The sequence below is a fragment of the Enhydra lutris genome, unplaced genomic scaffold (assembly GCF_002288905.1).
Source record: "Enhydra lutris kenyoni isolate GAN:26980312 unplaced genomic scaffold, ASM228890v2 scaffoldscaffold35, whole genome shotgun sequence".
NCBI classification, from domain to species: Eukaryota; Metazoa; Chordata; class Mammalia; order Carnivora; family Mustelidae; genus Enhydra; species Enhydra lutris.
Window position 1 is genome coordinate 21,230,346 of NW_019154119.1, and position 14,065 is coordinate 21,244,410.

The 14,065-nt window shown below is 54.9% G+C and overlaps 1 protein-coding gene across 2 annotated transcripts in view; it reads left to right on the forward strand.

The window, feature by feature from the left end:
* LOC111154170 (EARP complex and GARP complex interacting protein 1) overlaps nt 1-14,065 on the forward strand; it is a 128,604-nt gene that overhangs the window by 11,946 nt on the left and 102,593 nt on the right. Inside the window, exon 2 of one of the 2 annotated variants that reach the window (XM_022513599.1) lies at nt 970-1,053. The exons of the other annotated variant lie outside the window; for it this stretch is intronic. Within the exon in view, the coding sequence (XP_022369307.1) occupies nt 970-1,053 (84 nt within the window). The remainder of the gene's footprint in view (nt 1-969; nt 1,054-14,065) is intronic. 2 annotated transcript variants of the gene reach the window in all.

A 14,065-nucleotide genomic window follows, 5' to 3' on the forward strand; every position in this document is an offset into this window, starting at 1 on the left:
GAGCCTGATGCGGGGCTCGATCCCAGGACTCTGAGATCATGACCTGAGCCGAAGGCAGCGGCCTAACCCACTGAGCCACCCAGGCACCCCTGGACTAGTTATTTTTGATTGAGTGTTTGACATTGTGAGAAAAACTGTAGAACCTTTGGAGGTCTTTGTCTTCCTCTGGAGGATTGGCAGGTGGCTGGCCAGCCCAGGAGCACCAGTCTGCTCAGTTACTTAAAATCCAGTCACAGACCAAGATGACCTGGAGCATTAGTCTGTGCAGGTTGACCTTCTTCTAGTTCACCTTCACTCCTGGCCTCTGCCCTATGGGACCCCAGCCCTGAGCGTTAGCTCTTTGCTGGCCCCTTCTCCGGGGCGGGCCCTGCACTCCGTGTTTGTACCCTCAGTCTAGGGGCCTGTCCGAGGTGTTCCTTAGTGTCAGCTGCGAGCCACACTTCCAGACTGGCAGCTGCTAGCCGAGAGCGGGCTGGAGGTCAGGCTTGCCTCTCGATGCTTTGCTCCTTCCCAAGATCTTGGCGTTTGGTCTTCGCTGTGGGAGCTCCTTAAAGGAGGCCTTGGAACAAATTCATAGTATTTTGTTTCGTTTGAATGGTTGCCCTCTGCCGGAGCTTGGTGTAAAGCACCTCTTCTGCCATTGCTGGGGGCGGTTTTCTGCCGCACTGTTGAAGGATGATTTGTTCCACCAGTCTGCTGCCGTTGAAAATTGTGGTTTTATTAAAAATACCATTTACATCTTTATTGCTTATTTTCTGTGCCCAGTTATAATTGTTTCTACGTATGCATTTAAATGGAATTGTTATGTCACAACGTATACGGAAGTCGAAGGCCTTGCGTCCACATTTCTAAGTTGTCTAGTGGGCACTTTGAACTGTTGCCGCCTCAGCAGCCGCAGAGAAGTAACTGCCTTCTACGCTCTGTCGAGTCGAACCGCTTAAATGTGTGTGCGCTTTCCTCCTCCCGCAGGCCCGCGCCCTCACACCTCAGACTGCAGAAACAGATGCCATTCGGTTTTTGGTCGGGACGCAGTCTCTCAAATATGATAATCAGGTAACTATGTTTGACAAATGTATACATGTTAATCACTAAGCCTGTTCTTACTTTTATAACGATTTTGCTCTTGATGTTTTCAAGCAACACTTGAGAAAATTAATGCCACACGAACAAAGTAAAACTTTCATTGGGATTTAAATATGCGAGCGTACGTAATAATGGAGCTCAGCGATGTAAACGTGCTCCATGCCGCGTGGCTGTCGTGGTTTCCCTCTGACGTCATGTCGGGTTTGCCGCGTAAGTGATGAGGAGCTCTCCAGGCACATGGTCGGCGCTACTGCCTGTCCCCAGGCCGCCGGGTGACCGGCCCCGTTAAGTGCTCACAGCGTTCCTGCCAGCTGAGCCTGGATGAGGCCATAATCTGCCAAGGGCCACGCTTTCACTGCCGCACACAGCAGGAGGGGCTGTTCTAGCCACTGCTGTAGCGAGAACGTTGGCTGCTGACTCAGCCTTCGGCTCATGGCTTGACGCAGACATTTGACCTAGACCGAATGGATTAACCTTGCTGGAGTTCATTTTCCTCACCACCAAGCTGGAGATAAGGCCATGTGCTCTCTGTACCTCACGGGTGCTGAGGATGTTGTGAAGAGGTGAACTGTCTTGGATCCTGGGAAATGGACAAAACGCCGTGCGTCTTGGAGCAGGGCCTCCGCCCAGTTACCACTGTCCCGCAGGGGGAGTGGCTTTAAGACGGCCTTGAAAGTGTTTGGTGCCGGGTGTGGTGTAGTGAAATTGCCACACTTGTGTTTTTAAATTGACATAGTCATTTTGGCGTCTGGTCTCGTGACCTATATGTAGAGATTTATAAATAACATAATATATAACATATAAATAACATAAATAAATGTTTATGTTATTTAGCCTTTATTTCCTATACCCAAAACATAGGTGTTAGGTCCTCCAATAATGGGTCCGTGATCAAAGGAGCAAGACTGATACAAAGTGAAGGTCAAGCAAAGCTTTATTTCGTGCCAACATTGAGAATCAAACCGACAGGTCGGGGCCGTCTCCTACAAAGAGGCGACCCCTCCCAGCCTCACAGACTAACTTCTATAGAGCAAAGGCCATGTGGTTGGGCCTGGCCACGCACAGTGGCCAATGAGATTGCAACACACAGAGAAAGCTGCACGGTCATGCTAGGCCGATTGAATCACAATTCACCCCATAGTAGACATTTGCACTAGCCTATCACCTTGGTCAGAATTGGTGCCCAAAAGGTGGGGCCCACGCTCCTTGGTAGCTAGGGAGACAGTATGTGTGCCCCACTGATTGGATGTCTCCACCTGGCCTGACCTGCCCTTGTATCTGGGCTTTGCTACCTGGGACTGGTTTCCCGGACTTGTTTTTAAGTAAGTTCCTCTGGGAGGGGCAGGGTCAATCTAAGTTTACTGCATAAACAACAAAATGGCTCCCTCTGGCTAAGCAGGTCCTTACAATAGGAAAACCTTTATATACAAGGAGTATTTTTGTAATGTTACAAATAATTGTGAAACACTTAGCAGCCATCAAAATGTGTGGGAATCAGGTTGAAGGGAGCTGCTTTCTATGGTGGCAGATTCACAGGATGGGACCCCGTTGAACCTGGTTTCTCGTGGTGGAGCGGTCATCATAGATTGCACTCATTAAGTTATAAACTCATTAATGGCATAATTTCAGAATCGTTCGGTGAAATGTTAAAATTTTATCTATTGTGTGATCACAGTAGTGTCAAAAAAGACCATTTCTCAGTGGCTACAAATGTTGACTCGTTAGGTGTCTCCATGGGGCCCATAGAATGTTACGTCAGTTATGCCTCAGAACAGTGGTGGATCAAGTTTAACCGCGAGTCTTACACACGGTGAAGAACTAGGAGGAAACGGGTCAAACAGCCTCAAAATTCGAGCCACAGTAACCTTTGGGTGAGGTGAGCATTTGTGAGGTAGATCGTTTTCCTAATTTTCACTTTTCTGAACGTGTGTGTCACGTTCCTTCTGCCAGAATGTCAGGAAGAATGACTTTCTTAGGAAGATGGTTTCCAGTGGGCTCTCGCAGGGAGGAGGGGCCTGGCATGTAGGTCGCCAGCTCAGAGCTGCTGCTGGTGCAGGTGTGGCCGCCGGGAGAGGGGCTGGGTGGGCTCTGAAGTCGCACTCGTGGCTTCTGTCGCGCGGCTTGGCTGGGAATTGGGCGTAGGGTGGGCGGTGGAGAACCCCGGGGCCCTGTCTCCAGGCATTGGTGCTCCTCACCTCGCCCACCTGCTTTCTCTCCCGCTCGGCCCTGAGGCTGTCCCGAGGACCTTTTGGGTACAGGGATCAGTTTTTAGCCTTCTGAGATTAGGGAGGAAATTACTATCATGTCATCATGCGTGACGGATGCTCAGTGAGTTAAAGGCCAGATGAGGCAACGAGGGCACCCACAAGTCGCACTTGGTTGTGACCCCGAGAGAGGAGCAGCCCCGGATGACCTGACGTGCTGGCGCGAGGTCTCTGCAGGCTACGGGCGGCCTGGCGGGGAGCACCGTGCAGGGCGCTGTGGTCCGGGGTCGTGAGGTAGGCATCCCGCGACGCTGTTTGTAGCTCTGTGTGGCCCGTTTTGTTGGTATGGTTTCGTGATACAGACAGTCCTGGTTTCCAGAAAATAGCCGTCAGTCCTTGGACCTAGTGAAATGGATGACTTTTGTCCTTAAGAATCAGTCTTAGAAGCCCCGATTTCCAGAAGCCCAACTCTGTAGGGCCCAGAGAAGGTATATGTTTAACTTACATTTTATGGCATCAAGGATGGAGCTCTTTGGGGAGCTTTTCCGAATGTCTGACACGTGACGGCTGCTTGGATGCTGTGTTTCCCGAACCCGGTGCCACCTGCTGTCCCCTTCCTTTCAGAATGTAAGGGCCTGTCCCTCCCAGAGGAACTAGCTTGTGGACCCCGGATGTAGGGGCGGGGCAGGCCGGATGGAGATGTCCAATCAGTGGGGCGCACGTATATCCACTAGGGTGAATTGAAATTCAATTGGCCGCCTGTGTAGGGGCGGGGCTCAACCACTCCCATAAAGGTTGGTCTGCGAGGCTGTCTGAGGGAGAAGGAGGAGAGCCGGAGGGAGCGGAAGAAGGAGAGCCGGCGGGAGCAGAGCTGTAGGCAGAGCGGAGACAGAGAGCTGTGGGAGGCAGGTGGTTCCGTTGACTCCCGCACTCAAGCTGCCCTCCAGCGGCGTGCGGGGCCTAAGCCCACAGCGGAGGCCCCTCCACCGTGTACCCTGACGGCGCCCTCCCGCCAGCTGATGCTGGAGTGAGCGCTGCGGCGACGGGATGCTAGCGCTGCTGGCCTCCGGCGCCCAAGATGGCCCGCCGTCCGGCAGCCGCTTCGTGTGCACGGCGCTGCCCCCGGAGGCGGCGCTTGCCGGCTGCCTATTGCCCGAGATGTCTATGCAGGGCAGCGCGCTGAGCCCCGAGGAGGAGCTGCGGGCCACGATGCTGCAGAGACCATCGTGCAGCAGAAGGAGACGCTGGTGTGCTGCGAGGGGCTGGCGGGCTGCAAGGCGAAAGGCCCGGCAGCCACAGGCAAGGACACGATGGGCGATCCCCCGCGGGACCCCGGCCACGTCATGGAGCAGCTCAGCCGCTCGCTGCAGCTGCCAGCGGTCCCGAGCCGCCGGCAGTTTTGCCGCCGGCAGCCCCGAACCGCCAGCGGCCCCGACGCCTGCGTTCCCGAGCTGCCAGCGGCCCAGAGCCACCTGCAGTCCCAACGCCAGCAGCCCCGCCCACACCGCGGCTTGGGCAGCGGCGCTGCGGGGAGCAGCGGAGCCACCAGCAGCCGTGCCGCCAGGGGCCCCGAGCTGCCGGGGGCCCTGAGCTGCCAGCGGTCCAGACGCCGGCGGCCGAGATGCCAGTGGTCCCTCGCCGCCCGTGGTCCTGCGCCGCCAGCACCCCGACGCCTGTGGCCCCAAGATGCCTGCGGCACCGAGACGCCAGTGGCCCCGATGCCAGCGGCCCCGCACCGCCAGCGGCCGAGACGCCAGCAGTCCCGCGCCGCCAGCACCCCGACACCTGCGGCCCCGAGATGCCTGCAGCACCGAGACGCCAGTGGCCCCGATGCCAGTGGCCCTGCCCACACACTGCGACCCTCCGCAGCGGCGCCTTGGGGAACGGCCTAGACGGCAGCAACCTCGCCGGGAACCCTGAGCCGCTGCCTCGCCGGAGCTGTGTCATTCCGGGGAGCGGCTTCGTCAGGGAAGAGGCCTCCTCGGTGAACGGCCCTGTGGAAGCAGCATCGTCAGGGAAGAGGCTTCCTCCAGAGCTGCCTCGCCGGAGCAGCCTTGTCTGGGGAGCAGCCTCGCCAGAGCAGCCTTGACAGTGGCATCATGGGGAGCAGAATCTGTGTCATCAGACTTGTCCTCCCTGTCATCATCACTGTCGTTCGTCATCACCTCTTCTTGGGAGTGGCCCTGCCTGGGGAGTGACCTCACCAGCAGCGGCCTTCTTGGGAGTGGCCTCTTCTTGGGAGCGGCTCCAACCAGGGAGCAGCCTCATCTGTGGAGCAGCCTCGTCCGGAGCGGCCTTCTTGGGAGTGACCTTGTCGGAATCATCATCGTCTTTTCGTAAGAGACAGCCCTGATCGGTCAGTTTGATTTTTGATGCTTGGCGTGAAATAAAGCTTTGTTTGATTTTCGCTTTGTATCAGTCTCGTTCCTTTGATCACGGACCCTAACAAGAACATTCTCGTCACAGCGCTGGGGAAGGCTGCAGCCACACTGAATCAGGGTGGGGGGTGCGTCTGAGAGCCTCCTCCTCCCACGCTTCGCCTCCAGCCACCTTTCATGGGGGACACTTCCAGAGAGTGCGCCGGCCAGGCTGGCGCTTCCCTCCGTCTCTGGGAAAGGTGGTGACATCGTTGGGGATGCGTGCGTGTGTGCACTCCCTTGGTTCACACTGCGGACGTCGTGTGTTGGGGGGACCCTGCGGTCCCTCCCGCGGCCTGGCGTGTGAGCTGCGTCAGGGTGAGCAGATGGGTTTGTGCTCAGCCGCATGCTCGTGAGGCAGTGGGACAGATGCCAGGAGGTGCAACAGACGCGCGCCGTGGGCCAGCCTCGGAGTCCAGGATGGCGGGCCCGGAGGGTGGGCTGTGGCGCTGGCCCACGGCCCTGGGGTCTCGTTCCTGGGGCGTGGCTGCGGAGCCGTGAGAGCAGGGAGGGCCAGACCCTGAGCTTGTGCCCCTCCACGCCCAGCCCATGTGTTCCCCTCACACAGGCCAAGCTCACACGTCTGTGCAACGTGCGTTTCTCTCCTGAGTGATAGGCCTGACTCCCTGCCCACGTGGTGCGTGTCCTCCCATGAGGGGTGTGTGTCTCCTGAGGCTGCCTCCCAGCTGGGCGGCCCCAAGAGGACACCCCCCCCGGGGCGGTGAAGGCACAGCATTTGCCTTTCTGCTGCCCTCCAGGAGCAGTACGCTTGTTCCTGTTTCCCTGTGATGTTATTACTATTACTTTTAAAGATTTATTTATTTGAGAGAGAGAGAGCCTACATTAGGGGCGAGGGGCCAAGGGAGAGGGAGAATCTCCAGCAGATTCCGAATATGGAGCCCATCGTGGGGCTCGATCCCCCGACCCTGAGATCACGACCTGAGCCCAAACCAAAAGTCAGATGCTTCACCCACCTCCCCATCCAGGTGCCCCGCCCACCGCTATTCTCATCAGAACAGGGTTCTGGAGCGCATTTGTAAGGGGAGAAAACTGGCCCCCCCCCGGGCCCCCCAGCCCTCCTCCTGGAGCCCCTCCCTGCTTGTTTGCTGACAGTGAGGGTGACCTGGGCTCTGGGGGTCTGTGAGGATGGGGTTCCCGGCTTTTGTGCCTCCACACTGAGCAGCAGGACTGTGTAGGGTGCTGGCAGTGGTCCCCGAGGCGCCCGCTCGGCTGTGCCCTGCCCAGCACCACCTCCCGGGTGCTGGGACAGGCCGGGAAGGGGGGTCCTGTGCCCCAGAGGCTGCCCACTGACTGCGGGTCAGAGAGACACACATCTGTCCGACAGGGAAGCGGGGCGCTGCTCAGGGCCGGGTGGGGGCCATTCCCACACCTGCGACCTCGGTGGATGGGGGTCATTGACCCCATTTCCAAGCAGGCAGGGGATCGGTCCTGAGCAGTTCTGGGGTTTGTGGCAGGTGGGCGAGCTGGAATATGGCAGGGATGCAGCTGCTCTCCTTCCCCTCCCCCTCCTGCTTCCACCTGCAACCGGGGTGGCGGGTTTTGTGGCCTGAAGGCATCCTGCAGGCTTCCCCACAGACACCCGTACCCACGGTGCTAGTGCTGAGAGCCGCCCCCAGATCAGGCAGCCCTGCCCAGGTGGGGGGCCCTGGCCCCGCGGCCCTGCTCCCACGCCTCCCACTGGCTGGCCCCACTGGCTGGTGAGGGTTAATGGCCCCCAGCTTCGCCTCGGGCCATCAGCTCCTGGGCAGTCATTAATTCCCTAGAAAGTGCCAGTCCCTGAATCAGTCCTAATTAATTCAGCTGGGCTCTTTTCTGGAAATTTTTGAAGCTGTCACAGTCACTGACCTGTTTTCTCTGTCAGATGAATTGCTCTAGTTTCTGCTCTCAGTTTGCACGCGGCTCCGCGCTAGGAGCCGGGTGGTCGTGTGGGCCCTTCATTTGCTGGTCCTCGTGTGGGTCCTTCATTTGCTGGTCCTCGTCTGGGCCCTTCATTTGCTGGTCCTCGTCTGGGCCCTTCGTTTGCTGGTCCTCGCCTGGGCCCTTCATTTGCTGGTCCTCCTTCACGGGGTGGGCGGGCACAGTGGGCTGCTTTCCGCGGAGGCTGTGTGCTCGCTGGCTGTCCGGTGGGGGCTTTAGGCAGAGACTCCAAACAAGGGGTTCGCTTCTGCATGCGGTTCTCCCCAAGATTCCCTTTGCCTGTCGCTAACTTCCCGCTTCTGCAGCAGCTGGGGGAAGAGCCAGCGTGACCGAGGACACAGATTCGTCCTCTCCCCGCACGGTCAGGGAGAAGGTGAATCCCTGAAGGGGGTGACACACAGTGGCTTCTTCCCTTGGATTGATCTTTTACTTTTTAACTTTTGTTTTTAATTTGTAAACTCCATTTTCCTGTGTTTGTGTTTTGATTACGGTCAGCTTCGTTCCTCAGCCGCCTCTGTCTGCAAGCTCTGTCCTCGTTGGCCCCGGCTACCCCAAGAAACACCCGGCCCTTTGTTAGACATCGAGACTCAGCGCCCCCTGCCCTGACCTGGAATGGAACCCCCTTTCCTCCCTCACCCCTTCTTCTGCTGCCCCCTCCCCACCCCCTTTTCTCAGTATTGATTACATCTCAGAATTCCGTTTTTAATTTTTTAAATTATTTTTTAAAAGATTTTATTTATTTATTTGACACAGAGAGAGAGGGATCGAAAGTAGGCAGAGAGGCAGGCAGGGGGGCGGGTGGGGAACAGGCTCCCCGCCGAGCAGAGAGCCCGATGTGGGGCTCGATCCCAGGACCCTGAGATCATGACCTGAGCCAAGACAGAGGCTTTAACCCACTGAGCCACCCAGGCACCCCTCAGAATTTCTTTTTATAACAGAGTTCTACTTTATAGCTTTTTAGTTGTTGGGCTTCTGTCTAGAAATGGGATGATAGAGACCACTGGGGGTTTCCCAGTGACCCGTTAGGTCCCAGCTTTTTCCCCAGCCCTGGGCCAGCCGCAGCGGAGGACCTCCGTCCTGCCCACTTGCTGGCTCTGTGTGTTGGTCTCCCTCGGGTTCAGAGGTTGGAACCCAGTCCCTGGTGATGGTAGGAGGGGGTAGGGCCCCTGGAAGTTGCTTAGGTCATGGCAGTGGAGCCGTTGTGAATGGGGTGGACCTGTAGTGTCTTTCCTCCTCTGCTACGTGAGGACACGGGGAGAGGGTGGTCATCAGACCCCGGAGGATGGCTCCCCTCAGACCCGAGCATGCTGTGGCACCCTGAGCTCGGCCTTCCCGCCTCCAGAGCTGTGAGCACTGCACGCCCCTGTGTGTAGGCACCGCCTGTGCTGTTCGTTACAGTAGCCCACGTGCACGAGGACGGTGCTCGTCCATGAGGTGCCCCCTCTGGGCGCAAGGGCGGCGTGGAATGTGGGTCTTTTTCTTTTCTTTCTTTCTTGTGGCTCCCAAGTATAGTTTGGCCTCATGGACAAAGGATGTCCATACACTGGGGCTTATTTGCGTGGGGAAGGAGTATTAATATGGACGGTAAGTATTAGCCGACAGGCACAGTGAGCCCTGGGAAGCACGTAGCGTGTTTGATAGGAACTTACCGTTTTAAGTCTTAGCTGAAGGATCACTGTGTTTCAAGTCTAATGAAGAAATCCAAGGAATCCATTTTCCTAAGTATACTTACGCTGAAGCGAGAGCCCAGAGAGTGAGTGACCAGCACAGGGTCCGCTGGCCGGGAAGCGGCAGAATCAAAACCGGGCGCAGGTCCCCTGGTCCCGGATCACGGTGCACCCCGTGTATCCCCCTGAAGCAAAGTGGACTGATGCTGAAAGGGAGCTTTGCAGTCCTGCCTTGAGCCGGGAGGAGAGAGCGCTGGAGGTGTGCGGCCCGCGGGAGGACGCCCTCTCCAGGTCTAGCGCCCGCTGCGCTGTGTTCTTTGGAAGGAACTGCCGGGAGGGCCTGTTCACGTCTCGTGGTGGACAGTGTGGTGTGAGGTCTGCAGTGGCGGATGGGCCAGACCTTTCATCCTGCTGGCTCACGGGCCCCAGCAGGGAGACGTGCCCGTGGCCCAGCCGCCGGAACCTTAACGTTCCCTAGAAAGGGAGCTTTTCGTTTTTGATTTCTAATTTTATCCATATTTTTAAGTTTTTTCTTTCTTTTTTTTCTTTTTAATTCGTAAGAGTTTGTTTACCTTCAGTCCAGTGGGAGAGATGAGATGGAGAGACAGTGCAGTGGCCTGGAGTCAGGCTCAGATCTGGCCCCGGGCCATGGCGGAGTCAGGGTCTGTGGCAAGGGACACCTTTCTCGAAGCCCCCATTCCCCAGGAAGATGAGGGAGCGTCGACATCTTTACCAGCTTCCTAATGAACTTTATGACTCTTACTCCTAACTTTTTATAGAGTCATCTGTGCCCTTAGCCCAGCACTAGTAAATCCAACTTTAAAAGACTATGTAAAGGTAATAATGGTAATTCACAGTATACAAGTTTGATCTTCATTATAAGCTGTGAAAGCGTCTTAGGAGCTCAGCTGTGGTGTGGCGAGTTTAGGGTGACGGCGGCGCGTCCGCCTGACTCTTAACCAATATCAGTTGCTCCTTCCTTTGCACCCCTGTAATCATGTGCACACACTGTGGCGTTTTCCTCGCATTGGTGTCAGAACTGCCCTGTAGCCGCAGAGATGTCTTGCACAGAATATTTGCTTGCGCGCCCAGAGTAAGCCAGGGAGCCGGTGGTGCCCTGAGAACAGGCAGCTGGAGATACGGCCTCCCTCTCTGGCGGTAGGGGCTGATTTTTGCTCTCCTGCTGCCGTGCGGAGTGCAGGGGACCTCTGTGTGCCCTGGATGGCTTGGGGGTTCAGAGCACATGCTCTGGAGTCCTGCTTCTAACCGCAGGAGATACCCTACGTCAACTCTCCAAGCCTGTGTTTCTCACCTGTAGATTGTGGCTAATGATTACCCATGGCTCTTTTCAGGATTAATGGAGATAATGTGTGTCAGATAGCATCGTGCCTGGCCCATCTTACGTGCTAGCCAGTATTACTCTGATCTCTGTTTACGGTGGTGATGTCTTATCGTTCTTTCTGAACATGCCTAATTAAAACATTTCACGAAGACGTATCCTGTGGGCCTGTCTGGGAACCTACTGTAAATGAGGATGTGTGGGAGAACCACAGGACTGTCAAGCTTGAAGATGAAGGTTAAGGGCCGTAGTAGTACCCGAACCTGTCAGATTAGGAGAGATGGACTTGATGGGAGGGGGGAGGTCTTCGACATGTCCCTCCTTTCTGCTGTGTCCCTGTGCCCAGAAGTGCAGAAAGGAGCCTAGAGGAACTTTGGATCAGGCTCCAAGGCCTGGACAGCCTGTGGACAGCGTGTGGACAGCATGGGCTTTGTGTCCTCACACGGGAGAAAAGGGCATCCTGGCGAGGTGGTGAGAAGGAAGGCTTCCCCAGATGAGAGTGACCTGGAGCAGGGGGGCGCTGGGCAGGAGAGCCTGGCAGCCACAGGTCCTGGACCAGGGGAAGAGGTCAGCGGGTGGGCTGCTGTGAGTCGGTGCCAGCGGCGTTGGGCTTTCTTCAGGGTGGGCCGGCCGAGCTGGCAAACAGGAATTCTGATACCAGGGCTCTGCTGTGTCAGCCTGTGGGCCTCCTGGCATTTGGGTACATTACAGAGGGATAGATGAGGGAACAGGAAAATAGTACATATAAGCGCCTCTATTCATTTTTTTTCGGTCTTAATGGATTTCCAGATAAGTAGGAAATGTGTCAAATAATAAAGAAAGGAAAAATTTCCTCTTTACCCTACAAAAAATACAAAATTATTCTCATTTTTGTATATTGCCCTGTAGTTTGTGTTTACACGTGACTTTTTTTTTCTTTCTTTTTTTTTTTTTTTAAAGATTTTGTTTATTTATTTCACAGAGAGAGATCACAAGTAGGCAGAGAGGCAGGCAGAGAGAGAGAGGAAGGGAAGCAGGCTCCCCGCTGAGCAGAGAGCCCGATGCGGGGCTCGGTCCCAGGACCCTGGGATCATGACCCGAGCTGAAGGCAGAGGCTTTAACCCACTGAGCCACCCAGGCGCCCCTACACATGACTTTTATATTATTGCATGCCACTTTATATTCTGCTTGTGAAATTTATGCTTTCATAAAACTTTTGTGTTTATAATTGTTCTTTATCATGATTTAAAAAAATATTTCATTTATTTGAGAGAGAGAGCATGTGTGCGGGTATGTGCAGGGTAGGGGGGCAGAGGGAGAAGGAGAAGCAGTATGTGCAGGGTAGGGGGGCAGAGGGAGAAGGAGAAGCTCCTGCGGAGCGCGGAGTCAAATGTGGGGCTGGATCCCGGGACCTGAGCTCGAGATCTGAGCTGAAGCCAAGAGTCAGGCACTGAACCCGTTGAGCCACCTGGCGCCCCGTGCTTTCCATGATTTGTAGAACTATTTAATACTCTGTCATTTTTGTGTTGTTCATTTATTTTCTGGGACAGGTTTTAGGAAATCCATTTATTTCACTTTCAACATTTATATAGTTCCTATTTATGTATTGTAATAAATCTTTTGAAAGAACGATTCAGATGTTCAGCATTTACTGATTCTACTGTAGCCTTCCCCATGTAGATTGTCACTATTCCATCGGCATCACAGAATTCTTATTTTTTTTTTAAAAGATTTTACCTATTTATTTGACAGAGATCACAAGTAGGCAGAGAGGCAGGCGCGGGGGTGGGGAAGCAGGCTCCCCGCTGAGCAGAGAACCCGATGGGGGGCTGGATCCCAGGACCCTGGGACCATGACCCGGGCCGAAGGCAGAGGCTTTAACCCACTGAGCCACCCAGGTGCCCCCAGAATTCTTATTTTTATTTATTTTATTATTATTTTTAAAGATTTTATTTATTTGACACAGAGAGAGATCACAAGTAGGCAGAGAGGCAGGCAGAGAAGGAGGAGGAAGCAGGCTCCTTGCCAAGCAGAGAGCCCTATGCAGGGCTCGATCCCAGGACCCTGAGATCATGACCTGAGCCGAAGGCAGAGGCTTAACCCACTGAGCCACCCAGGCGCCCCGAATTCTTATTTTTAAATGTTTAAGTCATTAGATACAATAAAGAATGATTTTTTTTTTTTTTTGCTTTTTAGTTTTGTTCTTATGCTCAGTGTGGTGGACTTGCGTGTGAGGCATGATGTACACACATCCCGTGTGTCTGAAGTGAACAGCCAGTGTATCTTACACACTTGTGCACACCCCCAGCCCCGTGTCATGGCCATGGGACTGCCTCCGCTGTCAGCTATAGCCCCTCAGCCCGTGTTACGCATACACCACAGTTTACCTCCCTGTTGCGCTGTAGTTGGACCCCTGGGCTGTGCCCCGTTGTCGGCGATCACCGGCGAAGCTGCTGTGAGCCGTGCCATGCGCGTCTTTTGTCTTGGTGTCACTTGGGTATAGACCCAGCAGTGGGCTCCTGGGTCTTAGCACACGTGTGTGTTTAACTTCAGTCCACCGGATACTTCTCTCAGGAATCACTTCATTACTTAGTAATTGTTAATAGGTTTTTAATGTGTAACATGTTTTCAGAGGGAGAAGGTGTTTACAGGTTAAATTCCCTCACGTGTGCGGAGTAAACAGTTCTAAGATAACGTGATTTGTACCTTTGAACCCAGCGTGGAAACGGCACAGGCTACGTGGCAGGAAGAACTTGCTGAAAGTAATTTTTATTATTTATTTATTTATAAAAGATTTTATTTGTTTATTGGAGAGAGAGAGAGAGAGAGAGATCGGGAGAGAGAGAGCGTGCACGTGGAGGGGAGGGAGCAGACTCCCTGCAGAGCGGGAGCGCGATGCAGAGCCGGACTTCAGGCTCCATCCCAGAGCCCTGTTACCACGACTTGAGCCGAAGGCAGACGCTTGACCCACCGGGCCAGCCAGGTGCCCTGAAAGCAGTTTTAAAAGTAAAAGTAGCAGCAGTGATTTTTCATCTCTTCCCCCAGAGGAGAGGGGGGAAGGCACGAGTGTGCACCGTGGTGAGCCGGGCACACCTGCACTCGGTTTCTGGTGATCCTTCATCTTCAGTGCGCATGTGGGAAACTGAGGCGCGGGGCCACACAGGCTCGCGGTGTCCGCGTGGGATTTGCGTTCTGGGTCCAGAGCTACCCTTTGTCGGGGCCGGAGGTTATTTTGCCATCCAAACCGGGCGGAGGGGGAAGTCGTCAAGACTAGAACCAGGCTCTCTGAACCGAGTGTGGAGTGTGGAGGCTTTCGATGTCATGGAAACATTTTTTAAAATGGCATTTAATGTTCCGATCACAAAGTGATGCATATTAGTCACACACGAAATGTGGAAACTACTGACAAGCCCCCAAAGAAGCGAAGGGAGACGTGCC